The sequence below is a fragment of the Amblyomma americanum genome, chromosome 5, assembly GCF_052857255.1.
Source record: "Amblyomma americanum isolate KBUSLIRL-KWMA chromosome 5, ASM5285725v1, whole genome shotgun sequence".
Lineage (NCBI taxonomy): Eukaryota > Metazoa > Arthropoda > Arachnida > Ixodida > Ixodidae > Amblyomma > Amblyomma americanum.
Genome location: NC_135501.1, coordinates 182,745,173 through 182,771,268, shown reverse-complemented (window position 1 = coordinate 182,771,268; position 26,096 = coordinate 182,745,173). Strand labels below are relative to the sequence as shown.

The 26,096-nt window shown below is 46.9% G+C and overlaps 1 protein-coding gene across 1 annotated transcript; it reads right to left on the bottom strand.

The window, feature by feature from the left end:
- Nucleotides 1-412: 412 nt before the first annotated feature.
- Rab1 (RAS oncogene family member Rab1) lies at nt 413-25,589 on the bottom strand. Its single transcript, XM_077665984.1, has 7 exons — nt 25,434-25,589; nt 20,190-20,262; nt 18,926-18,973; nt 17,802-17,849; nt 16,084-16,179; nt 8,726-8,857; nt 413-2,938 (listed from the first exon to the last, which is right to left on the bottom strand). The coding sequence occupies exons 1-7, from the start codon at nt 25,454-25,456 to the stop codon at nt 2,741-2,743; spliced, it is 618 nt and encodes a 205-aa protein (XP_077522110.1). The 5' UTR covers nt 25,457-25,589; the 3' UTR covers nt 413-2,740.
- Nucleotides 25,590-26,096: the final 507 nt, after the last annotated feature.

The window sequence follows — 26,096 nt, the reverse complement described above, 5'->3', positions numbered from 1 at the left end:
ACGAATTGAAGCATTACCATATTGCACCGCAAGCTGAATTCTAGGCCCACCTTGACCCCCCACACGTAACAAATTTCGTTTGGGGGTGCAACTCGACAATGGGTAGACATCATTGTAATTTCTCCGATAGATGGCGCTAGGCGGCATGAGTGCACTAGTAAACCAAACATTTAACGCTCGTTAGTTCGTCTTCCAGACGGTGGTGGCTTTTTTATGCAAACTGCACGCACTGCAGTCCATTCCCATGCATCACTACCAATAATGCCTGCCCGCCAATAATGATGTAATTTGCTTGTATGTATATGAATAAGTTCACCACTGATGCCTTCTGTGGCCAACAGAGGGGCTCGAGCACGCTGAAACTCGACCATCAACGGCCGGCCAGGTGCTCAATGGAGATAGACAAGAAAGCGCCCAACAAAGAGATTTCTTTTAATACGCTTCAAATATACACTAAATCATACACTTCTCATCACGTTCGACTGGCCGAGCTCGGAAGCATCCGAAGGAACACAGAAAAAAAAATGTCGCTCAGGCGGCATCAGCGAGAAACACTCAAAAAGCTCTCGCCACCCCCATCAACCGCACCGTTAGCACAAACAAATTAAACACAGCTGGCAAAACACCCCAACTGTGAAGACCAACATCTTTTCTTCCCCCAGCTAAGGCAGCAAGTGCCCTGCGCACACAGAAAAAGTGTCGCTTGGCAACACACGACACCTCCCTTCCGCTACGTTTACTTTGTGGGACGGTTAAACCCTCTCCAAAAACAAAAACTGCAAAGGAGCACCAGCTCTGGCTGGTATCCCCATAACGCATCACACATGCCCATCCGAGTTACCAATCCAGAAGATTCAAGAAGAAAAGATTCAGCGCGAAATAAAAATTGGCGTTAAAAACCAGCACAACTTGAGGGGGGAGAACGATGCTTACATGGACAGCCTACGCCTTATGTACATGTGGAGGTCATGCCATATACAGCATTATATAATATATATATAAATGTAGAGCGGTAGTAATACAGGCACTCACAAAAAAAAAAACCACTCACTAAGAGAAGACAGCCTTTCAAAACATAAAACAGGCGAGGCCAAACAGTCAGGCAGCATTTCATTGAAGTCCAGAGCATGCTCTGCTGGTGCCTGTTATTTTAGTCTGGTTTGCTGTTTCAGCTGTGGAAAAGGCATTATTAGTCTTATCTGCCATTCATCTTCCCGCAGCTTTCTCTTGCCAATGTGCACAGCCATGCACTAAAGCCTCGTACCTCCGACACTGCACCTCCAAGTCCCCACCCCACAAGTGTGTGTTTGGAATGCTACAGAAATTTCTTTAAAAAAGGGAGGCAATTACAGGAATTCAAGCAGCTCTCCCACTCTCCATGATGAAAAAAAAAACTGCCACCACTCCACGAGGCTCAGCTTCAGATTACAAGTCACTCTTCCCACTCGCTCCACTCTCATATCTCAAAAGCCTAAGCCCAGTCCAACTAGACTATGAACAAAGGTGTCGTTAAAGCCCCACGAACGGAGTGCCACTGCACCCCCTCCCTACCTCTACCAAATTTTGGTAACGCTGCATCAAGAGATGCTCCGTTCAGATTCTGCAGTCATGTGCACCCGAGTCTCCGATAAATATCCCATGTCCCGAGATGCACTTTCCCAAATGCCCCATCAGTTTTCACACAACATTTTGCAGTAAAAGGCCTTGACACAAGCACTTATGGCAGACCACGTACCTGAATCCCTTTAATCGGTCAAAAGAAACGCACTAAGGTGTGCCTTAGCAATGACCGTACCAGCCTACTTTGACAGCAAAAACAGCAACTCAAACTGCATGGCAACGGAGGCCTCGCTTGAGTTTGAAAACAAAGACAGCAATCACAAGGTCAACGAAGTGTGCAGAAGAGCAAATTAACTAATAATTTGATCATCAATTTAGTTTTAGTTTATGATGGAAAGAAAAAAATGTTAAAACAATCTCGCCATCTTTACACAGCCCATCACACGAGTCCAGAAAAGTGTAGGCAAAGAAAGGGGAGAACAGGGTCGCAACAGAGCACACAATTTCTTCAGCTCCAGTTCACAGGTGTGGCAATGGCTGCAGCAATGCATCAATATACATACGAGACCCTCGTTAAAAAAAAACAAAGGTAGGGACTAAGGGACAGGGGTTAGGGAGGGGTGCAGGAGGGCCAGCCACCGATGGGGACAGGGGTTTGCAAGGAGGCCAGGCTGCAGCAACAGAATGGGAACAGCGAAACACTGTACAGGTCCCGGCACAGTCTGTTGCCACAGGCTCCTAAAGATGTGCCGGATTTTGAGAGGAAGTGCAACAGTTTTTTTTGAGAGCCAAAGAAAACAAGAGGTTGGATCCTAATAAAGAAAAAGATGTACGGTGTCTGTCTTTGTTACCATCCTCAAGTAGGAAAGAGGCATGCGTGACAGAGAAAGCAGCTGAGGAGGGTGGTCAGTCATGGTGGTAGTAACGTGACTGGATGACATGAGAGCCCTCCAAGAAGTTGCCAGTTTTTCTCCCTCCCAGACTCCTCAATGCCCTCTCCATGGCACCCCGCTCTTTCACAGCGGCCACAGCTGTCTGTCGGCATGTACGTGCCATCCCTCTGCGCAAGGAACCAAGGTGAGAGGGATGGTGGGAGGGAGAGGCTGGGTCTTTCTCTCTGGAAGAGTGGGCAGCAGAGGGGGCAGGGATAGTAAGGTGGGTGGGGAACAGGTCTTCAGGATTAGCAGCAACCCGAGCCACGTGGCTGAACAGGCGTCCCTGGGTTGATCTTGCCGTCACTGCGCAGGTTTGCCTCCGTGGTCGGGGGGCCCATGCGGTTCTTGATCTCGGCCGCCATCGTCATGAATGCCTGCTCCACATTTGTGGCATTCTTGGCGCTAGTCTCGAGGAACGGAATGCCCAGCTGGTCCGCAAACTCCTGCACGGCAGGCACAGGTGGTCAAGAAAGGGAACCTTGGAATGTACACAGTGAGCTTGGGAAAAAAACCTTGTAAAAGGAAAACGTGTAGTACAATGTGGCTGGAAAGCAAGCTCACTTTGGTCATCAAACAATGTCCAGCATCAAAACATGAGGAAATTTTATCCATAAATGAGAGAACACCACACCTTTTTTTTAGCAATACAGTAAAATCTCGTTACTACGAACATCAGATTAACGAAATTTTCAGATTTACGAATTTTTTAAAAATCCCCGCCAAAATGCCTATACTTTCAATGTAAAAAACTTTCAGTACTACGAATTTCAAATTACCGAATATTTCAGAATAACGTATGTAATTTAATCTCGCATTCGTCGCAAAACGCTTCGTTATTACGAAGTTCCGTACCAAATCCCTGAAGCTGACGCCTGTCATCATCATCCGAAGCATCAGCTATGCGCTGGGGAACTCGTTGCAACGGATACAGCCCCAGCGGTATCGCCATCACACGAGGCGGCGCGAGCTGCCGCCCGATACAAAGGGTAAGGCCATTATCATCCACCCAGCGTGTGGTCACATACGTACTGCGCAGCAGTCTTAAGCCTATTCAGCGCAGTGTCACCACGTCGACAGCGAACGTTAGGATCTGCGAAGTTATCGGCGCTGTGATTGTGTTGTGCATTAGCTTTGCTGACAATGAGTTCTCCTGGCCCCCGCGTTAAAAAGAAGCGACGCCAGTTTTCGCTTAAGAAAAAGCGGACATTCTGTCGCAGCTGCTGGAAAAAAGCAAGCGGACTTGTGCAGGGAGCTTGGCATTACACCGTCAACAATAGCAACGATGTTCCAAGATCGGGACAAGATCGTATAACTACATCGAGTGTCGCAGCTGGCTCCCTCAAGAAAACGTCTGCGGCTGGGCAACTACCGTGGACAGCGACTTTCGAATTATGTGGATAGCGACAGCGCGGCAGCTACATCCGCGGAGCTCACCACCGAAGACATCGTGAATCAAGTGCGTGAGCAAGAAGAATGTAGTAGTGACAAAGACGATGCCAACACTGGATCAGCGCACGAAGAGGAAGAGATTGTTTCCAGCTCGGATGTCCTAGTCTTTCTAGAGAAGACCCAATCATTCCTCGGGCGCTGCAAAGATGTCCCCGATGACGTGCACAGGAAGGTCGAGGATGTGGAGACGTTCGTCCTGCAGCGTTTGTCGTCTACTCGCCAGAAGAAGATAAGACTTTTTCAAGCAATAAATTGTAGTTAAACTGTGCCCAGCGTTATCGTTTATTATTTACTTACCAACACATAAATCTGCTGCAAAGGTACCTAATTTTAGTTCTTGTGATGCATTACTGACATGAAAATAATGGTTTTTCAGTACTACGATATTTCAAAATAACGATTGAAATTCGGCGGTCCCGTGAAGTTCGTTGTAACGAGATTCTACTGTAGCTACATTACGCTAGCGTGTGGCTGGTCACGTGGTGCAGAGCAGCTGCTGGCGGCAGGGCGCACCGGCAAAACAGAGTGTGGGGGGGAGTGAATCCACGTCCACGGACGAAGATGAAGTAATGGCCAGCGAAACGAAGCGGTGAAAGACGACTTTGCAATTCGACTGAGAGTTACACTCGGCCAGCTGTAGCTATCAAGTCATTCCATGTTTAACCACAGCTAGACCCCAGCCAATTTTTTTTGTTTAATGGGTTGAACGTCCCTAAGTGGCTCGGGCTATGAGGGACACCGTAGTGGAGGACGTTTGATAATTTCAACCACCTGAGGTTATTTAACGGGCACTGACATCACATAGTACACAGACTTCTAGCATTTCGCCTCCATCGAAATGTGACCGCTGCAGCCGGGATTGAGCCAGAGTCAGTAGCTAAGCACCACAACCACTGAGCCACAGCGGCGGCCCACGCCTATATAAGGGTTGGTCTCGATGAAACTGTCACCATAGCAGAGGTCAAAGATACGTGGTCACAAGAAACCTGGGCTTTGGTACGAAAAAATGCAAAGCAGTTTCCTCCCCATGGTCAAACACAAGCAGACGCCACACTTCTCACAGCATATGTATGGACCTCCTTCACCCCGCGACGTCACGAAGATGCGGTGGCGCTGATGTTAGCAGCGACTTTCGCATGGTAGGCAAAACAGGTTCCGCTTGCCCGTGCCTACCGCAGCTGCCGCAGTTACCGGCGGCTGCTTCAAGCCTGTGCACTGCAGAAGCAGCATATATTGACCAGCTGCGTCACTGCTGGATCCGCGTAGTAGCATAAAAATATTAAATTAGCCTCGATAGGTTTCTCGCGCATAAATGCCGCATTCGGAAACTGGCTAACAGGCATTGGGCCACGGTAGTAAAGCGCGAAGTCTGGGAGTCGATGGACACTGCCACTCAATGCACTTAATAGCATGCAAGTTACTGCGTTCATTCACCTGAACTTCAGGATAGTAGGCTGATAATTGCTCAAGGAAAAAAAAGACATGTAGCTGCACACGTACTTATCACCTTGAGCCGGAGTGCACGGGGCGCCGACTGGTTCACTCGCCCCCAAGGAATGCGTTTTTTTGTTAATAGCACACCATGTTTCAATGGCGCGTTTTGTGACATTTAATATTTACTTGAAACTTTTTCTTGATATGACGACGTAATTATTTCATTCGAGTAGAAAGAAGTCTGGTAAGTTGTGTCAATCTTGCGCGGTCGCGTTGGTGTGCTTAGAATAGCGTACCTTAAGTGTGCTAAACGCCATATGCTTTTTCATTGCATCATGCATGTGTCATGTTTCATGAGGTAATACATGATCGCGAAGCTTGTTTGGAAAGAAGCAGCCGCAGGCGTGCTACTAACAGACACGTGGCGAGATTGAGAGGGGACGCGGCATGAAAAGTGTTTTCGTTATTCGTGCATGCGATATGTAACTAAACTTGGTGCAAATATGAAATTCCTACGCTAGTTTCAGTCATTCCTTTTATATATAGCTATACCTGGTGCAGTTCTGGGTAATTATAATTAACACCGTCGTCAAGTCCCCCCAAGCTAGACCTCAAATAATTGAGTAGATAGTGCGCAGTTTTTTTATGCCAGCATGTGCATAAAGCCCTGTTCTGTATGATGACGCGATTAGTTCTTTTTCTATATGATCAGTACTTATGCATGCATAGTTACACGACAACGTTTCTTACAAAAAATAACTAACACAATACTGCATGTGTAGGGAAAAAATCGAGAGATTTATTATGCTCCTCAACGTCTCAGGAATAGTTTGCGACAAATGGAATCATTTGATTTTCATGCGAATTACGAAGGTGAGTGATCCAGTCGCAGAAAATGTGAGAGGTCAGAAATCGAACCTTAAAGTTTATTCCCTCGTTTATGGCATCTTCGCTTTCGCTTTGGTCAAAGAAATGCGGCACTGAAATCAAAGAAATTATCTCACAATTTCTGACGACCACACTTCTAAAAAGCGTAATTTATAAATATGTACTCAATATTTTGCTATAATTTTTCGTCACGAAACTAGACTTCAGGGCTAGGAAAGAAAATAATTCTAGAAATCAAAAATTTTCATCAAATCGACCAGCTTAACAAGAGGACAAGTCGGCCTGGCTGGTGCGTGGTCATGCGGCTAAAAACAGCGCTAAGCGAGACAGGAGATCGGGGACACGACGCTGTCCCCACTTTTCGCGCAGCGCGACACGTACGTATGTCAGCAGACGATGAGCGCATGTCTGCTCCGACGAAACAACGCCAGCACTTCCCCTCACTACTGTCCCGAAGTAAAATCATTCCGGCTAGTGCAGAGTGTCAAAACTTGTTTTATTCAATGCCTAGCGCATAAATAAACGGCAGGAACGCTTTCTACATGTTTACTACTAACCATATATACAATACACAGTGTCAAACTATTTCTCTTTATAGGCCGCACGTGGACAACGCGAGCTCGTGTACTTCGACAAATTACTAAGTTGGAAGCATCGACCATTGCTATGATTCGCAGAAACTGGAAACGCGCCTACAAGCCTTGAAAACCCGCGCACAACACCTATCCGCGACGCCACTCCCCGACCTTTTGCCTACCACGAGCTCGCTAGCGACTGCAGCGCCACCTCGTTTGTTTACAAACATGCAGGAGGTCCATAGGGGCCCTTGAATGCCATCAAGGAAATCTTCCGAGAAGTGATGGGGGCCCGTACTTGGCATCTTGCTGAACTAGATTGACAGGTTTACCTCCTTTCTAACGTGTGGGCTAGGCCAAGACGTGCATTTTTAGCTCAGGGTCCAAATAATTTTTTATGTGTGGGCTGAATAAGAAAGGGATAAACCCCAGTCACTAACCGGTTTAAAACTAACTGAAACATTGCATAGCTGAAAAAGCCAGGGAGCCCATGCAGCCAAACATGTGCAATTGTATTTGGCTCAAGGCCTCAAGCAGAAGAGCGATATAGCCCTTTCATTAACTGCCCTTTCATTACCTGCCGCAGGGACCACTGCCCGCCCCTCAGACTCTCTTGCACTCTGTGTGAAGCTTGTCAGGTGTGCCTTTTAGTAGGTGAAAAATCTGCTCATGCCCATTACAATTAAAGAAAAAAAAACATTCTCTGCCTAACTCCACTACCCCTGCATGTTATATGCTCCCATCAAGCACGCACTGCTCACACTGAAGCAACACAGTCGATTGAAACATGTACTGAGCCATAAAAATTACCAATTTTGAGTGAAAATTCAACTTGCTACCGCTGTAACCAAAAGTGACCTTTGATGCAGTTTTGGTTTTAGGTTCTATGTGGTGTGACATTTCAAAGCGACTCAGGCTATGGGGAAGCCGTAGTGTAGAGCTCTGGATAATTGACCCTCTGGGGTTCTTAACGTGCACAGACATCCCTCGACTCTGACTAGGCCCTAACATTTCAGCAAGGACTTCCTAGTGATGAATTCATAACTGCCAGATCCTTCAGGACAGCAATCAGCCTTGGTAATCCCTATGCGCACTGCTCTCATGCCATGAGCCACGACAGACATGGCCAACGTGGCAAAATGCACTAGCCTATGCCTAGAAATAGAGACCTTTACACCAAACAAAGGAGACTCATCGACGCAGTTCAAAAGCCCTCCTTACTAGAGTCAAATGTTTATATCGAATTTCAAGACATAACGAATGTCACATGAAGAGTGAGCTCTACAGTACCCTGCGGATACCGCATACTGCTCAAGAGCGTATATGAAATGACAAAGCAAGATATACTGGCCAGCAGGACGTATGCGAGAACTTGATCTCAGACAGCCATGGGAACGGAAGAATGGGATTGTAATCACCTTGAATCATTCCCAGAATGTGTGTCATCATGCCAAGTCCTCCGCACCATCGCATGCTAGATCGAAGCACTTGCGGCAAATGCACCTCCATGCAAACATACTAGTGGCAAGGCAGCTTTAGGCTCGACGATTTTGAAATTGTCACATCTAAATTTGCAACGTACTCGACCACCCACATGCGATGCGAGCTTGAAGGACGAGAATTGGAACGATTTTGAATAAATTAATGTCATAAGCATGATGTGCCAAACTTTAACGCAAAAATTTTGTTAGTGCTACATGCTCAAATCATAGTATGGATCGTGTTCAAATCGCGATTTCATCCACCTAATTCCCTGCAGACCAGTTCGATGGGAGAATAGCTAAACTGCCAGGCAAGCATGTGCCCCCATCACGGAACATAAAACAAAGAAAGGAAGACCCCTGCAAGTAAAAATTCAAAAGAGCAGGAAAGAGCTGCACTTGCCTTTGCCGTCGTGTAGTCGACCACCTTCTTTGTCGTGAGGTCACACTTGTTGCCGACCAGAAGCTTGTTGACGTTCTCGCAGGCGTAGCGGTCGATCTCCTGGAGCCACTGCTTCACGTTATTGAACGACTCCTGCAGCAACAGCAAAGACGTAGCAAGGTTGAGGAGAGGGCACAGAAATGCCATGGACGCATCTCGGCTACATTCCTCTGCAAACGACCCTCACAACAGAAAACTGCGTGCTCATTCTACTACCAAATTTAAACAATTTTACACAAATGCATCACCCTTCGGTGGCGAAGCATTGAAATCCACTACTAACTAATGAAGCGGGAAATTCCAGTGTGCGCCTGGACAAAGCGGCAGAACAGTGCCACAGCACAATGAATAAAGCTGCTTGCCTGCGAAAGCCATACGACGTGGCAATCCAACTTACAAGGCACAGGCCCAACACTGAGGGAAAAGGTCGTTCCCCACATGGTCAGCCTTTCCATATAACAAAACATAGCTACAACTCTTCACGGCTGTACACACTGCATTAAGCTGGTATTTACTGGCCTGGTGCTGGTCACCAGAATTAGTAATTACCCTGAGCAGGCGTCATGCGGTGATTAGTCTCTAGAGAAAAAATTTCTTAGTCTCTAGAGAAAAAATTTCTCAACACCTACTGCTCAATGCACATGCCTTAGAGAAAGACTGACTTGTTTAACTTTGCTAGGGCACATTTCACATACTGATGTGGAGGAACCTAGATTAATTTCAACCAACCATCCGAGGTTCTTTAAAGACGGATGGGGGTCTAAAAACTGAAAAAAAAAAAAACTTTCCTGTTTACAAGTTTGAGAGGAGAATATCTCTACAGACAGAGCAATAATCTTATTGCAGCATGCTGCTGAATAATCCAAGCATGTAGTGTTGGGAGCAAATTTCTCAATTTATGCTCACAAACTTCTGTGCACACTAACTGAAACCACTCATTAAGGGAGGAAGAGGGTCTTAGAGAAAAAATTAATATTGGACTCAGCAATATTCTGATTTTTTCAAAAAATTGGCCACTCAGATTCAAATAAATTTTATCCCAGCGGATTCTACTATTATTAATGTTTGCAATAAGGGTACTTTCATTGTTCTAGCCCTTCTGCAACCAAAGTTAACGTTTTGAAGTTCACATAAAAGTGGCGAGGAAAAAAACGATTTTTGTTTACGCTGTTTAATATTTTCACATTTTATTAAGAGTGCTGTTAATAGTTTTATTGCAAGCTCCAATCATTCAGCTTTCAAATAAAACAATGGTGAAAATCATGCAAACCAATGCCGGGAAAAGGTTGTCAGCAGTGTGTAGGGTGGTGCAGAAAATGAAACTGAGAAAAACACAAAAAACGAAATGAAACATTTTGAAGCCGTGTAAGCACATTACAGTGCTTAATATTCCAAAACAAACAGCTTAGAAGGGCCATTGTGAATAGTCTGAACCACATTTTTGCCGTTGCCGCCGCATAGCAAGATGCAAAATAGAGGTCGAGGGTGCACACTGTATTGTGAAGCAGTCTGTCGATCGCCACCAAATCTACGACCTCGTCAATAGCTCCGCAGGCAATTGCGGGTTGGCATCTACTTGCTCGTTTGCTAGCGTCCACATCTTGCACTACTAGGTTGCAGGAATTGCTGCCAAATTGGCGATTTTATCATCGGCGTGCTTTGCAATTCCTCGTGATCAGTGCTGGGCAGAAATGTGTCTACTATGACCCGCTGCTGCCAATCTCACCCTAGACGCGACTTGCTCGGTATCAAAGGCGGACGCCGAAGCTCGTAAAGAAGCGCTTATCACGACCGCCGAATTCCACTCCTGTGCCTCGTTATTCCCTCTTCCGATCACTCCTTGTGAAGTAAAACCATCCTCCGGCTCTCCGTTATCCGCTGCACCGCGATGTGCACCGCGCTCGGAACGAATGCCGGAACGGCTGCCAAGGTCGCGTCATCCGCCGACCCACGCTCAGGCACTCCGCTGCTGCTGGAAGACGTCACTGCCAACGAACTTGTGCCTTCCGCTTGCTTTCTGCGGCCTTTTTTACGTTTTTTACCAAACTTATGCACGCTGGAAACTTCCGACAGGGTTTCACGCCACGGTGGTCTTTTTCAAAATGACGTCACGGAACAAGCGCAGAGCGTTAAAAAAAATGGCACCAGCCAATGAGGCGCTTGAATTTTGCCACGTGGTGGCCAACAGCCAATAGCATTGCCGCATTTTAAATTTTGTTTTCTGTATTTTTCTGGACGACCAATCGCAGTAGACTTCGTTCTGGAGGGAAAGAAAGCTGAGGCGTCGCTCTTTCAAACGAGACCAATGTCACCTCGCTGCGCCGGCCACTTTTGATGTGACACGTGACGCAAAACGGGCATTTCCTAACCGATTTTCGCAAGCTCTTGTCAAAATTGCATTTCAGAGTGTCGATTTCTCGTAAACTATGCGGTATTCAGCCATGAAACTTGAAATTAAGGTGGAAAATGATGAGACATCAAATTATGACAACTGAAAAGTCGATTTTTTTTTGCAATTTTTTGGTCCCAAAGACCCACGTCAACCCTTAACTAGTCCTATCAATGCTGAACTTCAATGTACTGTAAAATAACTAATATTGGCATAACCTGAAAAGCACTTTCAACATTAGATTTCTTGTACTTTATAATATCTGATGATGATGAATTTTTTTTTATGGCGCAAGGGCATCTGAGGCCAAAGAGCGCCATGGCACAGGGTATTTTCGATTGCTCAAGGTGGGGTCAAAGACCCATTTCCCAAGCATTTCACCCTAAATAAGCCGAGCACCAGACCAGGGGAAAGCTTGCACCCATTGTATCACTGGTGGGTACCCGGCGGCACTGGGGATCGAACCCCGCACCTCCCGCATGCGAGGCGGATGCTCAACCACTCGGCCACCGCTGCGGTACTTTATAATATCTAGCTATGGGTTTATAATAACTCTCTTTAGAGTTCTTTCCTTTCTCTTGTGCTTCAAAACAAAGGAAAGGATTGTGTAATAGCTTGACAACTAATTGCCAGAGAAAAAGCGATTACGTATTTCAAATAAACACAAAAAACTGGATATGATTGAATAGTTGTACTGCTTTTGGCCCCCAAAAAACAAAAATGGCTATAAGACCGTTGTCTCCTCTCAATCCAGACTGACACCTAGCAGCACAGTTTTTTTTTTCATTCCACCTGTGTCGACATGAGGCCATTGCAACCGACATTTCATACCATGGTGTTCAAGCTGTTTCCATTGCATTTCACTGCTCCACTCGCACAGCAGCATCGCACTACAAAAATGTGCTATCAACCAGCACTAACATAGTGCCACCAAGCCTTACTTGTAATATTTGTCCCTGCTAGAAGCTGCCAGCATGCCGCCTTGTCAATGTGGCAAGAGGCAAACATTTCTCTGCAATGATAGTAGCTGCATGCAGCTGCTTCTATGACAATCGCGAATGTCGTTTGTCCTTGCCGTGCTGCATCTCTAAAGTTCATCACCTTTGCGCTGGGTGCGGCTCACAGCGGCGAGGATTCTGCCTAGCACACCTACTGCTATTGCCACCACCAAGTAGTTTCTGTTTGCTGGATGGACACAGGTTAGCTTAATGAACAGTCAACAGTTAACAGCAAGTCATTTGTCAAGACCACCCTAACAACATCTGCACCTGTGCCATTATCCTGAGAGGGGGGTGCTACAGCTGAAGAGCTGGAATAAACGCCCTTACTCGAAAGTATTCACAGTATAATCTATACAAATCTCGTGGGGCTTCTGTATGCGAAATCAGTATGCAGAAACATGAGAAATGGATTCACGCAAATATTTTTACGGCCGACAGGATTTGTTTAAAGCCACGTGGCCACAGCTCAACCACTCACAACGCGTAAAACACAACTGGCCATCAAAGCATCGGCGATATATGGGCAGAGCTTAGTGCTAGGCGGCGCGGCCGGTGCTTTCGTATCATCCATAGTAGTGGCATGGAAGTGTGTTCAGAACACCCAAAATTCTGCAAGCTGTACACAAAGCACTCCATATGCAAAATTTTATAAATACATTACCCTAAAATTCGTACCTAGCGTGACGTAACATTGAGATTCTGCCAAAGATTCAGAAGCATTAAAAAAGTGAGAAAAACCAGACTGTCCTGCTGCTGCAAAACCAGGCTGCAAGCGTGGTTCCTGCTCTTTGTTGTGCTCATTCCAATGAGGCCAGCTTATACAGGCAGATATACCGTATATGCTCAAATAAGGTCTGCACTCTTTTCGCGGTTTTGATGAGGTGCGGCCCTTTCAAGAGATTGGAATCATTTAAATTTTTCAGAATACAGTGGAGTCCCAATTACACATCCCCCTTTTATGCTGCAATGCACTTTTTCATGAAGAATGAGCACAGCTCTTGCAAATCCTAATACATAATGCATTGAAAGTAAGGATAAGGCGCCTGCCCGATGACCGGCACGAATTAACTGCCCAGAGTGCAACAGCTGCTGGGTCAGTTTACTGGCAAATGCAACGTGATTTGAAGTAATTAAGATATGGCGCTCAAATGAGAGTAATGATGCCTTGATCAACGGTTCAGAGCCCTAGCAGCTTCCGACTTGTGCCCTCCACTGCCGATTGCCTGGCGCTTAGTAGAGATCAATTTTAAGTTCATTTTAATATGAAGTTGCAGTGCAATGGTAAACTGGCAACAAGGTTAGACATTTTATGATAAACTGACCAATTCAAAGCACTTTCGCTGTGGCTTCGATGTGAAGCATGTTCGGTGCATTACTACAGCAAGCCACCGAGTACACATGATGAGTTAGCAATGCTGAGGCAATGCGTGTCCATGAGTCCAGATGGAGTAAGATGCGTGGGACAATGCACCTCTGGTTGTGCAAAGTGTCGCAAGCAGTTACAGTCTATTCACTCTCAGCGGAATGTAACACTGGCAAAATTATGCGCACATGAAGAGATTCTTTTAGCAGACTTTTGTTCTTGAAAAAAAAAAAAAACTGCTGATAGGTTAGGGGTGAGCTTCTTACATGAGTGTTCAGTAGCCGACAGATTTTTCAGACTTGTGCAATATTTCGTCCAGCGCGGAGTTTCTCCAGCGCAGATTTTATGCAGCACGGAGTTTCTCCAACACAGAGAACTTCGCTGAGGAACCGTCGCGCACCTCACAGGACCATGTACATTTTCACGACCGATATTTCGGACATTGTGGGGTCTAAAATTTCAGATTTTTCGGACTAAAACCGAGGCCAACAATACTGTGGAGATACGTTTTTCAACCGAAAGTTCATTATTTCCACCTAGTGTAGGCCAAGTGTGGGCATCGCTGTCACAACCAACTCGTTCTCCGCTGCCGTGAAAGGCGCCATCTTAGATTTAAACAGAATCGACGGGCGCTGACTGAGTGAATCGGATGGACTGGCTTGCATAGGCTTGGCTATTTCTTCATCATGGCCATTCGAGATAATGGGATGTTTTCCGTTACCATCGAAATGGCCTACAAAAGCAACGGGACAGCAGCTGTCCGCCGCAGCTTGGATGAAGCCACCCGTGATGTGGGGCAGGAAACGCGGTATAGAGGGGGCGAGTGCATTCAGAGGCGCTGGTTTCCACTCGAGTCTTCCCGCGAGTAACCTCTCCGCCTTCGCGAGCGTCGCTGCCCCATGCAAACTGACTGTTCTTGCTTCACAAGGCGGGTGCATTCGTTCGCGGCATGACTTGCAGCCGCCTCGCACTGTCTCAGATCGTGACATGAGAGGGCGCGGGATGACAAATACATGAATACGGCTCACACGCAGTAATATCGATTGTAGGCGGAACGTGGCGAGCGGCGATTTTCGCAGTATTGAAAGCTGGTTTGGCGCAGAAAGTTATTTAAAGTTCACGAATTTTTTAAAAAGTCTGTTCGATTATTCGGACCATTTTCTGGGTCCCACCCAGTCTGAAAAAATCTGTCTACGACTGTATACGGTATTTTCACGAAGCTGCGACAACTGTGGAATGGAGAGTTCCATTGTGGTTCACCAACTTTCAGCCATCCAAGGAAGAAAAGACCATCACAGTGGGTCATGTCTGGATGTGTCATCATAGTTGGCAACCCCCGGAAAAAGTCAGTTCCAGCACATGTAGCAGGCCGAGAATCCCCCGAAAAAGCAAGAACGTGATTCAGCTGCACGTAGCAAAGCGCCCAACAGTCAAACTAGCACTTACAAATGTTTCATTGAGCCAGAGTGGTAGCACTGACTCGCTGCTTCTGGAGAGATAACTTCCACAACTGCCCTCACAAGTTGCAAAAAATAACTGAAATCTCAACAACATGAAATGGCACTCAAAAATCTGAAACTTAAAATTTTTTAAAGGATAACATTTAGCTGAACTTATCAAGGCACTGATCTATGCCACGGCCTTGAATGCAACTGAAGGAAATGCTCTTCAAAGAAGTACCATATACTCGCACTGCCCGCTGCAGCCGATTTTTCCAGTCTTATCCAAACAGTTTCAAAGCTATGCATAGCTGGCTTGGAGACTGCTCTCCAGCCCTGGATGACCGAAAGCCTAAGTATGGAAGGCTGTCTGACAACAATCATTGCACGCTTCCAGCCTTGGCACGTTTGGTTCCTTACTCGGGTCTTTTTCACAAACATGCACTCTTTCTCTCCGACACAGGCGTCAGTCTCTGGCTCTCTCCACAAGCTTTCAAACAAGAGGTCCACCTTTCAGTTAAACTCGCCAAAATCATCACTGGCACTGTCTCGTTCCTGTTCTTTCTCTCTACCAATGTTCAGCATCAGACAGCAACGTGGAGTTCGCCGTCCTGGCGCGACACATGGCCTATGAGACTGTGGCGGAGGGCTACGGAGTAATTTAGAACACCTGAAGGTTCTTATATGCTCAAACTTCAAAGAAACTTGAAAATCAATTTTGATATAAAATCTTTCACTTCTGAATTCAAAATCATTCTTTTATTGGTGGAAATATTTTCCTTAACACCGATCTTTGAGTAGTCCTACAATGTAGGATACTAAGCGAATTCACTGCCTGTTACGCGTGGTAAATCTTCAAACATTTGACACACTTTAAAATCCCATTTCTCATGATGAGCGGTGGCTTCCACATGAAAATGCGCAGAAGTTGTTTTTGCAAAATTGCAATGCAGTCAATGGGGTCGAATCTGAAAAATGGTGCCCAGAGAAGACTTTTCTGAATGCACGAAACCCAACCCTTGTCAAGGACGAGTTCACGAAGGTTTTTTACACGGCTGCTGTAGCCGGGATTCAACCCCATGACCTTGGTGAAAAAAAATTCCAAAAACCATGTTGCGTACACACACCTGGTCTGTGACGTCGTAGGCGACAATGATGCCGTGTGCCCCCCGGTAGTAACTGGACGTGATGGTGCGGAACCGCTCCTGCCCTGCTGTGTCCCACTGGAAGCATTCACAAGACAAAGAGAAAACCGATTAGAGCACACTGTCACGTGTAGTTTGCTGCCAGAGCCACTAACTGAATTCAACAGTGGAAAACAAGTTCACAACTTGTACAAGTGCAGTTACAGCATGAAAAATTGTCAGTCAGAACAACCAACCCTGCATGTGCAAGCAGAACAGTGCTACACACTAGGGATGAATGCAGAAGAAGCAACAGCATTAAAATACCAACAGTGAATTTCACTCCTGTCAAGCAACACTACTATGAGCATTACATGTTTCAAAGACAACACTTTATGGGAATTATATCTTTCATCTAACACAAATTATTTGAAGAGCTTTAAAATACCAGGGGGAAGAGGCGGGCCATCTTCAGCACAGTCCGCTCACTGCGGCTACCCTCAAATCCTGGCTGTCCGAGCAGCTAGCAACAATCTGCCCCCTCATGTGCACTGCCACATTCGCTTGCCAATTTCACGGGGGGAAACCAGGTGCTCAAAGCTACCACTTCCATACACTCAAAGTGCTAGCGCAGTTCCTTCACAAACTCAAAACCGAGGCTTTGCCCAATTTTGCAAGGCAAAGATCTCCCAGCGACTAGAAAGGAAGACGGCAGGCGTTTCGTCGAATTCTAAAGGCAAGCACAAATAATGGCTTTCAATTTTTTACAATGCAGTGTCTGCTGACCTATCTAGAGTGAGAAGAAAATATCAACAAGCAATTTAAAATTTACAAATTTGAGCACCAAAATGTCTTGACCTGAAGTGCAAACTAGATAAAATAGTTGTGAACAAATCTGCCACGCAGAGGGAGCTTGCATGCAGAAAACCTTAACAGGGGATAATGCCCAATGTTCAGGCGCTACCCTGCAATGCAAAGCTGCCATGGTTCACAAAACAATTTTTTTTTTTAGAATGCTTCTCTGTCGATTTCATCTATGAAATTTCAGGGAGCTCATAAAAACGAAGCATGCAAGCGAATATAACAATTATTAAAAACTAATTTTTCTGTCCAGTTTCTGCGCATTCAAAATATCCCTCAAATGAACACATGGCATTGAAAGTAAGTAGGATAAGAGCTAGCCGTTACGCAGCCCTGGCATTGAAAGTAAGTAGGATAAGAGCTAGCCACAAAGACACCAGCCGTTACGCAACCCTAAGCGGTAACACACACAAGCATGGCAGTTGAGTGGTCAGACATCCAAGGAAGAAATAGGCAATCACTGCATGTCATTTGATGATGACGTCATCATGTCACTCAAACTGCCAAATGCTTTCTTAGCCATGCCATATATATATATATATATATATATATATATATATATATATATATATATATATATAGCAAACAACATTTCCTACAGTTGCTGTCAAACTTGATAAGAGGATTCCAGCCGTGCATAGTAGAAAAAAAAGCTAACTCAGGATAGCCGACAGTTTTCACATATGCAAGTGTGTGCCCAAGTGGCATATGACAGATCTCACTACAAAAATTTAGAACTCCGCTGTTGCAGCTAAGCACTGCTTTGCCTGTAAGGCAGTGCAATGAAGTGCTCCACACAAGTTGCCACAAGTGAAAGTGCAGTTCTGCACTGCCAACAAGTCATGAGAAGCGGTACTTACGATCTGCAACTTGATGGTTTTCCCTTCTAATTCTATCGTCCTTATTTTCTGCAGGAAAAAGAAACACGATTTAAGAAAACGAAGGCACTTGCAATGACACTACACGCAATCACTACATTCTCGCGCACTTCCCGAAACAAATATGCGGCAACACCCTTTTAGGTTCTCCCAGCTTAGAGACATCAGGAAAGGGCAACCGGACATCAGGAAAGGGCACCCGACAGTCTTATTCGAATAAGTCCTGTGCTCACTGCATCATAATGGCCCGAATCAATGCAATTCAATAAGCCTCGAACAGCTGCCTAATTGACAGCCACCGATTACCAGTCAGCCAGCAGAAATACCCGACAAGATGCCAGAGAGAAAAACGCTTAACTACAAACATTCGAGATGTAACTATTTAGTTTTATCGCAAAAATGAATGCTCTTTTCCACGGGTGCATCGAATTTGCTACGTTTCTAACACAAAACAGTTCCTTCAGCGAATAGCCAAATGAACCTGCCTAAGCCACATGGTTTAACGTATAACATGCCACCAGTCGAGTCTACAACGAACAGCAGTGCACGAGCCAAGGCTCCATCTCAGACAGCCAAGGGAACAATGGCAAGCAATCACAGGTAGTCATTGCCAAAACATTTGTGTGTCATCATGTAAAGCCTTGAGCGCTCGCACACATTCTGCCGTGAAGATTGGACGGCAACAGTGGTGACTGATCATCACAAAGGGGTTAACCTCTGAATTATGAACGACAACCATAAAACCAAGCCACTCAATGCCACGTTCTACTTGTCTTGACTTCACTAGATAGATGACCTCTTTTGTGAGTAACACACAAGAAAGACAACTCTTCCTAAGAGGTTCTACACCTAATGTGGAAAGGGTAATGTTATCACAAAAGGGTGACAATACTATGCACAAAAACCACGAGTCGAGTCTACCTGTAGCACCAGCAAAGTTCCTGTCACGCTCAATACCTACACAAATAAACCGCCCTCGAACAACTAGGCACCAAGCTCAATGAAGGATAGCACAAAACTACCAGTCTTGCCAGCTATTGGCTTGTTCCCCCCCCCCCCCTCAATGAAGTTCCCCCTCCCCAAACAAACAAACAAAAGCCACTTACAAAGTCAACACCAATTGTGCTGATGTAACTTTCCGTGTAGGTATCATCCTGCAAGAGAAGAGCAAACAAATCAAGACTACAGGTATGGTATGCAGGTCAGAAGGCTCCTAGACTGGCTAGACAGACCATGCCAACTGTGCCACTCAGACATCCAAGGAAGAATAGGCAATCACCGACATTCACAAGTAGTATGACGTCATCATGTGTGGCTTGGCTTACTAAACAGACCATAGCACAGGTTTCCAGAAACAAAATTCTCAAGCAAGATTGTACCTGAACAGCACAATCCTCACATCGTAAGCCTCATGTACCAACAGTTCACCAGTGTAAGCACGCTAAAGCTATGAGCATGGGTCCCCACGCAAGTTTTCAGCCCCGAAAGTGCTAAACTATGCAGTATGCAGTGTTACCAGAGAATGCTTACCCAAGAGGATATGCTATTGGTAAATGTTTTAGATGTATTATTGCCTGTTAAGGGGGCACTGAACACAAACAGAAAGAAGTTGGCCTGTGTCGATAGGAAACTGCATTTATCAAGAGAAAGAGACCATTCTTGCCAAAAAAACAGCTTTAAGCTAGAAAAAAAAAAGGCATGCCGCCCTCATCAGCCGATTTAGCAAGTAAAATGCATGCATCGACACCCGATTTATGGGCACAGATCACAGAGTACTACATGCTACACTACCCATCCACCTAAAAAAGGCGGCAGCCAGTCCTTTTCGATAAGGACGTCACGAGTTTGGACTAACTGGTGAGAGGATTTTGACATCCAATTTTTTTTCCCCCTCCTAAATTCTTTCCTTGACGGAAAAACTTAAAACGGCCAGAAACAGCTGGAGGATCTAGTTTTACTGAGAACAGTAATTGGACGGAATTGGCCTCAAGTGTATGTTGAAAGGCATTTACACAATTGTGCTCACAGCAGAGCTTGCAGCGTTTTCCAGGAGTGCTGACTGGAGCAGTGATTTTCACAATTGTAAATAGAGTGCTTGATGGTCCATCCTACACCATTTCATACAAAAACACTTTGCAAGCTGGATGCAAAATTCACCTGAAACAAAAGAATCGGCTAGAAACCCAGCGTGTCAAGGGGTTAACTAAATCCTACACTGATTTATGCCAAACGCAACTTTACATTAGCACGAAAGATATTCTTCACTCGCTACGCAGTTCGCATACCTATCCACCCCATTTTATACAGGCCCCAAGTTACCATGAGCAAACAAACCAAACAGAACAAAAGGAAACCATGCCTAAAACTCACCGCAAACCTGAGCAGCAGACACGACTTGCCCACTCCAGAATCGCCAATGAGAAGAAGCTTAAATAAATAGTCGCTGCAAAGAAAGAACATGGGAAATGAGTAGGAAAGCCAAGTGGGCAAGCAAGCAAGCATCAAGCTCCAAGTTGCAGAGGAAGCGTCAAACCCTTTGTGGTCATCAAGTCAGGTGCAACAACCCCTATCCAGCACTGAAAAACTGGACATTCCAGTCACAAGTTGAGTAGCACCATCCAAGCTCCCTCCCATTCACAGTCGAGCTCCCAGCACATCCTTGCTAGCCAAGTAGCACTGTATCTTGCCTCTACCAACACAAATTTCTTTAAATTTAGAGTTTTGTGACATGGCCCCGATGCAAGTACGAAGTGATCTTGCAAACTCCATTGTCACAACACAGCCAAACACAGCGACATCATTATAAACGCTATGTTTTGTGTACCGTGAGAAGGCCATTTTTGTCCGACATAATTACATTCCTCTGTTCAAAGACAAAGGGGGTTCCATCTGATGGCTCAGAAGGAGTCTAAACAACGCAGAAAACTACTTTCTGCACGCCGGCACTCCAGCTTCCATCCTGCAAACTCTTTACACCAGTTGACATAAAAGGAGTGCAAAAGGAGCCCTAATACCCAAAAAGGTTTATGGGGTTTAATGTCCGAAAGAGACTCTGGCGATGAGAGACGCCGTAGTGGACGGCTCCAAGCAATTTCAGCCACTTGGGGATCTTTAATGTGCACCGACAACTCGCGGTACACGGGCCTCTGGCATTTCGCCTCTGCCCAAGTGAGATTGCTGCGGCTAGGATAGAATCCGCGTCTTTCGGGTCAGCAGCCGAACGCCATAACCACTGAGCCACTGTAGTGGCTAAAAATACCCAAAATAAATGGAGTAAGTAATTATCTAGAAGCGCAGAGATCTTTTCTGTGAAATTTAAGCTTGCCCCTAACACCAGCTCTTCGTTAAGTGCATACAATGGAAAAAATCTGGCTGTGCACAGCTTATCCCCTGCGCTCTATATATGCAAATTCATTTAGACATGTCCCGCAAGTACTACCTTCAGCGTCACAGGGAAACTGCCTGCATTACAGCAAGACACGACCGCCAATGAGAACAGTTTTGCACTGGCAATTTACAGCCTGTTGCCAAGCTTCAGACATCCAAGGAAGAAGAGACCATCACAGGAGGTCAAGTCTAGGTGTGTCATCATGTTGGCAACATACAGAAAACACCAGCGCCCAGACCACACGCAGGCCACACCGAACACTTTCACATTTTATTCTCGCCAAGGTCAAGAAAAGTAACAGCCAGCAATGCCCAAGCTGTCGCCCAAATGTGCGACATAAGCATTAAGACCAAAAACATGACCCCAGGGAACAGTCATGCAGACTGCATATAAATTAAACAGCCTGATCAGTGCATTACTTATAACTGTAACTTCGTTATAGCCCGTGTTAACAGAGCTTCCACGTGGGGATATCCATTATTTCGTTATACACCGTTTCGTTATACTGTGGCTAAGCTTTATTACGCCGTGTCCAGCCGCAGGTGGAAACCAAACCCTGCTTTCAATCACAAGCCGGATGCAAAAAAATGCTGCACAAGGTGAAATAGAATAAAAGACCACTAACCTTTTATCAATATCAGCAATACAAGATAAGCTGCTCTAAATGCCACTCAGTGATTTTCCAATCTCAGGGGACCAAATTCCCCCTCCCAGAATGCCTGCCCCCAATGGATAAGAGTTGCTGCACTGGATGCTCGGCATGCATAGTCGAAACAATGGTATCAATTTTGTGCCAATTCCCACTCGGGTCAGAGTGCCATGCCCTTATCTCATGAATACCAGCCACGCGAGCAGCGCAATAAGTCTCTTGGTGCCCATCCAATTGCGCTTCACTGCGTTTCCCCACACCTCTTGCTAGAATGACTGTGAACGTGCCCTACACCTAACTCTGCCCATTCATATGAACAGGTTGTTCCTAAACATGCTGTTTGCATGACAGCAGATTGTGACTATCAGTAGTCGAATAAGGCTGATTACAAATCGTGCACAAAATGCACATATATATCCTCTCAAACTTTCGCAATAAATTACTGCCACCATGACTTTTTTAAAGCACTTTTATTCACACTTGAGTCCCAGGTCACCTTTCTAAGCAACCCCGAAACAGCGGCACTTGCATTCGAATCGCGGCCACAGCCAACACATCACATGAACTGCAAGGAAGACGAGGGGTAACCCTTTCATGCGCTACAATCTCAGCGAACAGGCGTGGCAAGGCTTTTGGTCTGTCCTGCCCACCCAAAATCCTGAGTACTGAACTATGATTGACCTAACGTCACATTCATCCTCTCAAGCGACTGCAGCAGGCTGAACAACTGCCCCCTGTTCTGAACGGAGGCCCAGCACAACAAGACATGGCGACAAGAAAGCCAACACCTGGCCATCGAACGCCCTTGTCCTGGGCCACCCTCGGCGACCGCGCTTTTCTACACGCCTGTTTTCCTTATCAGACACCGCGTCCTTGTTCGGCGCACGGGTGCACTACTGAGGGGGCCGTGTTGACAGATAAACCCGTTACGAAACCCCTGGGCGGTGATCGACGTCCAGCACGCGCATGAGGCGTCACAACCGCCGCGCGCTGCCGAGTCGTCATCGCAAGAGTTGCTCATCGCCCGCTAGGGGCGAAGTCGATCATCAAGGCACGTGCTCGGAAGGCGTGACGGCCGCTTTGCCTTTTTTTTTTCATTTTGCTCGTTTCTCGGGACGTCGGAGCAGTCTCGGCGCGAACGGTGACGCAATGACCGACTATGACACCGCGCAGCTCTGATTTCTCGCCTTGCGATTTTCGGCGCATTCCTTTCCACGTAGACGCATCGCTCAGACCGATGTGCGATAACCTTGGCGTAAACGCCTTCGTGCAATTGTCGCCAACACAAGTTCGTTCAAAGTCGCGTCAATAAGGCGCACGCATGCAACAGACGACCTGCTTTAACGCAACACAGTGCACTTTCAGACTCGTTACGCAACTCGTGGCGATCAGATGACGTCGCTGCGTAGCAACCGTGTCGTCCTTGTAAACGGCGAAACGTGAAACGATCGCACAAGCGCCAACAGGAAAAAAAAATTCATCGCCCTCACGACGCTTACGGTTCATCTGCAACGCAGGTGACCGCGGCAGGCCGTGACGTCATCGCCGGGGCTGCGTCACTCAAGACGACGCGCCGGTCACGTGACGGGAGCGGCGGGTCAGTTCTTTGAACCCGCGAATCACCCAGACACCCCCCCACCCCAACTGCCTGCACTAATTAGGACTGCACGTCAGTGCTTGAAAGGACGCGCTGTTCCAACAGTGGACCTCAGCTGTCACGGCGAGACGAGGGATGAGCATAAGCTCCGTCGAGCGCGCAGAAATCACCGCACCGAAGACACTGTCCGTCGACAGCGCAGGTGACATTTTAGGCGACTAAATGCGTCTGCACGGCAAGGAAAAAAAAGGGGGGGGGGAGGGGGGGGGGGGGCGACGCACCGCGCACTACGTTGCGCAACTCATCTGCCAGGAGGGCGGCGTATTCATGCGAGCAAGAGGGTAAAAGTCTGCGACCAAGCGAGAAGCGAAGGCCGTTTCTTGCGTTGCGTCACATGACTGACTAGCAAGCGGCAGGAGGCGGGGAGACTGCTTGCAGACGACGACGAATTTACATCTCCGAGAAAAGCTTGAACCCCGAGACACAGGCGTGGGCCGGTTAGCTCCGCCCAGCCCGAAAACTCTTTCGCGCTGCAACCCAGCGAGGCGTGATTTGGCACTTTTGACACCACGGCACGCCATTTCACGCTGGTTACACGAGCGAGGCCGGTTTGACGAGCTGTCACAGCATCAATTTCGACTCGGTCAAGTTTCTGAGCAGTAAGGGGTGACGTTTCCGCGAGACCACGACCACCATAGCGGCTCCGGACAGCACTGCGAGATCGCCGGTAGAATGCGAGGAAAAAAACGGGTCCCTGTACAGGCTTCGCTGAAAACCAGTCTCCCCAAGAATAGACGCTGATTTACTCGCAAAAAGAGTACAAGAACACGCAAGGCCGACGAATGATCACCTTGTGGAAAGCGATAGGCCGTGTGTTACCTAGGCAGGCTTTCAACGCGTACAGCAATTATCGCACACTTGCGTCAGCTGACCACTAAAAGTGGCGACTGAAGCCACATATTTCCCATAAATTGATGACAAACTGGCACAAGACCAGCTAAAGCACGAGCCAGACAGATTTTCATCCATCAATCTGCAAATAACTCGTAATGAGCCAGTGCCGCGCCGGAGAAAGCCAGCGTAAAACAATGCTGACGTCTACAGCCGAGCTGCACAGCACAATGCAAAGCGGTGTCAAGCATGCACGGGGCTCGGCTTTTCAAACGGGCCAGCTCAACGTTCAAACGACACTGACCGAGCACCACCCCGTTTTGGTTAGGCCTAGGGGGAAAAACAGCTGTCTGACGGGGACGGGATGGAGAGGCCACAAAAGTTTTGCCCAAACGAGACAGCCGAACAAAGGAGCACTCCGACATGCTTCAACAAAGCCGGCCTGCCAAGTCCCGTCTAGAAAACCTTGCCAACTTGCAACACTTGCTAGAATCGACAGCGAAATTAATCGCGCAAACTCGTGCAACGCATCAGCAGGCATTTAGCAGAAACGCATCCCCCCACGCCGCAACAAGTATCGTTATCGCCTCCTATGAAGGGTCGCTCACGCCCGCCCCAAGTTTCACTCCGAAGTTTCTGCGGTCGTTTGAAGCATCTAAAACCGCAGCAGAAACCGCGAACTGACGATTAAAAGCAGTCAAGCGATACCACGTTCGCAAAGCTTGGTTGGGTAACGCCAGCCGTTGGGAACCCCGTGACGACGAAGTTGCTCCCAATCAATGGGACCTTTCATACAGACACTCGCGACGCACAGGGACGCTACGTTCTGCCAAAAATCTTTCATCCGCGATGCCCCATCGGTCAAAGCTTGCCACGAAATCCCGGCCCTGGGACACGTCTGGCACTCGCGAACGCTCGAGTCGACGTGGAGACGTCACGACTGCCTGGCTGTCGGCATTTTTTTTTCTCTTGACCACCGCGACGTCGGCCCAGCATCACACACGTAGCGGGGTAGGCTTAGCCGGCGACACCCCTGCGCCATGCGCGCTCGAAAAACCCCAAAACACGGGAGAAACACGGGGCACTTACTATTCTGGATTCATCGTAGTCATTGTGTGGCTGTTGGGCGGTGGGTCGTCGGCAGAACTTTGGCTTGCTGAACTTGTGTTACGGCGTTTCTAGTGGGATCTGGCGATTCCGGAAGTTCTCAATATGGCTGCCTCCACCCTCTAGCCCAGCGGAATCTTGGGGCCGTGCAATCAACGAATGACGTAAGCGCACGCGACGTGGCGAAACGGTGGCGCCACCCCGGGATCGCAAGGCGACGTGTAAATAGTACAAGATGAAACGCAACTCAGTGATCAACCAACCTGCAAGTGGTATTTAAACTATGAGTTTTTAAGTTCTAATTAAACATGAGAGACTTTATCGTTGCGCTTATCAAGAGTCAGGAAGTATTCGCTAAGCGTCGCTAGCGTATGTCACTGTTCAGTTTCGGTTTCGCTTGTGTCGTTCGCTTTATGGTGCATCGTCTCATCGAGAGATGTCGCTGCATCCCTGGAAAGTGTGAAGTTGCAGTGGTTTGACAATGATTCGACATACGGAGAGTAGCGCGAAATTTGAATGCAATTAAGCGAAAAAATGAGCATCATCCTCAGCGATTCCAAAATGGGTATCAATAATTTCGCTAAAGGGCGAATTACAAACACTTCCCTTAGAATCCTTAACGCAACCAAATTCTCACCAAATTAT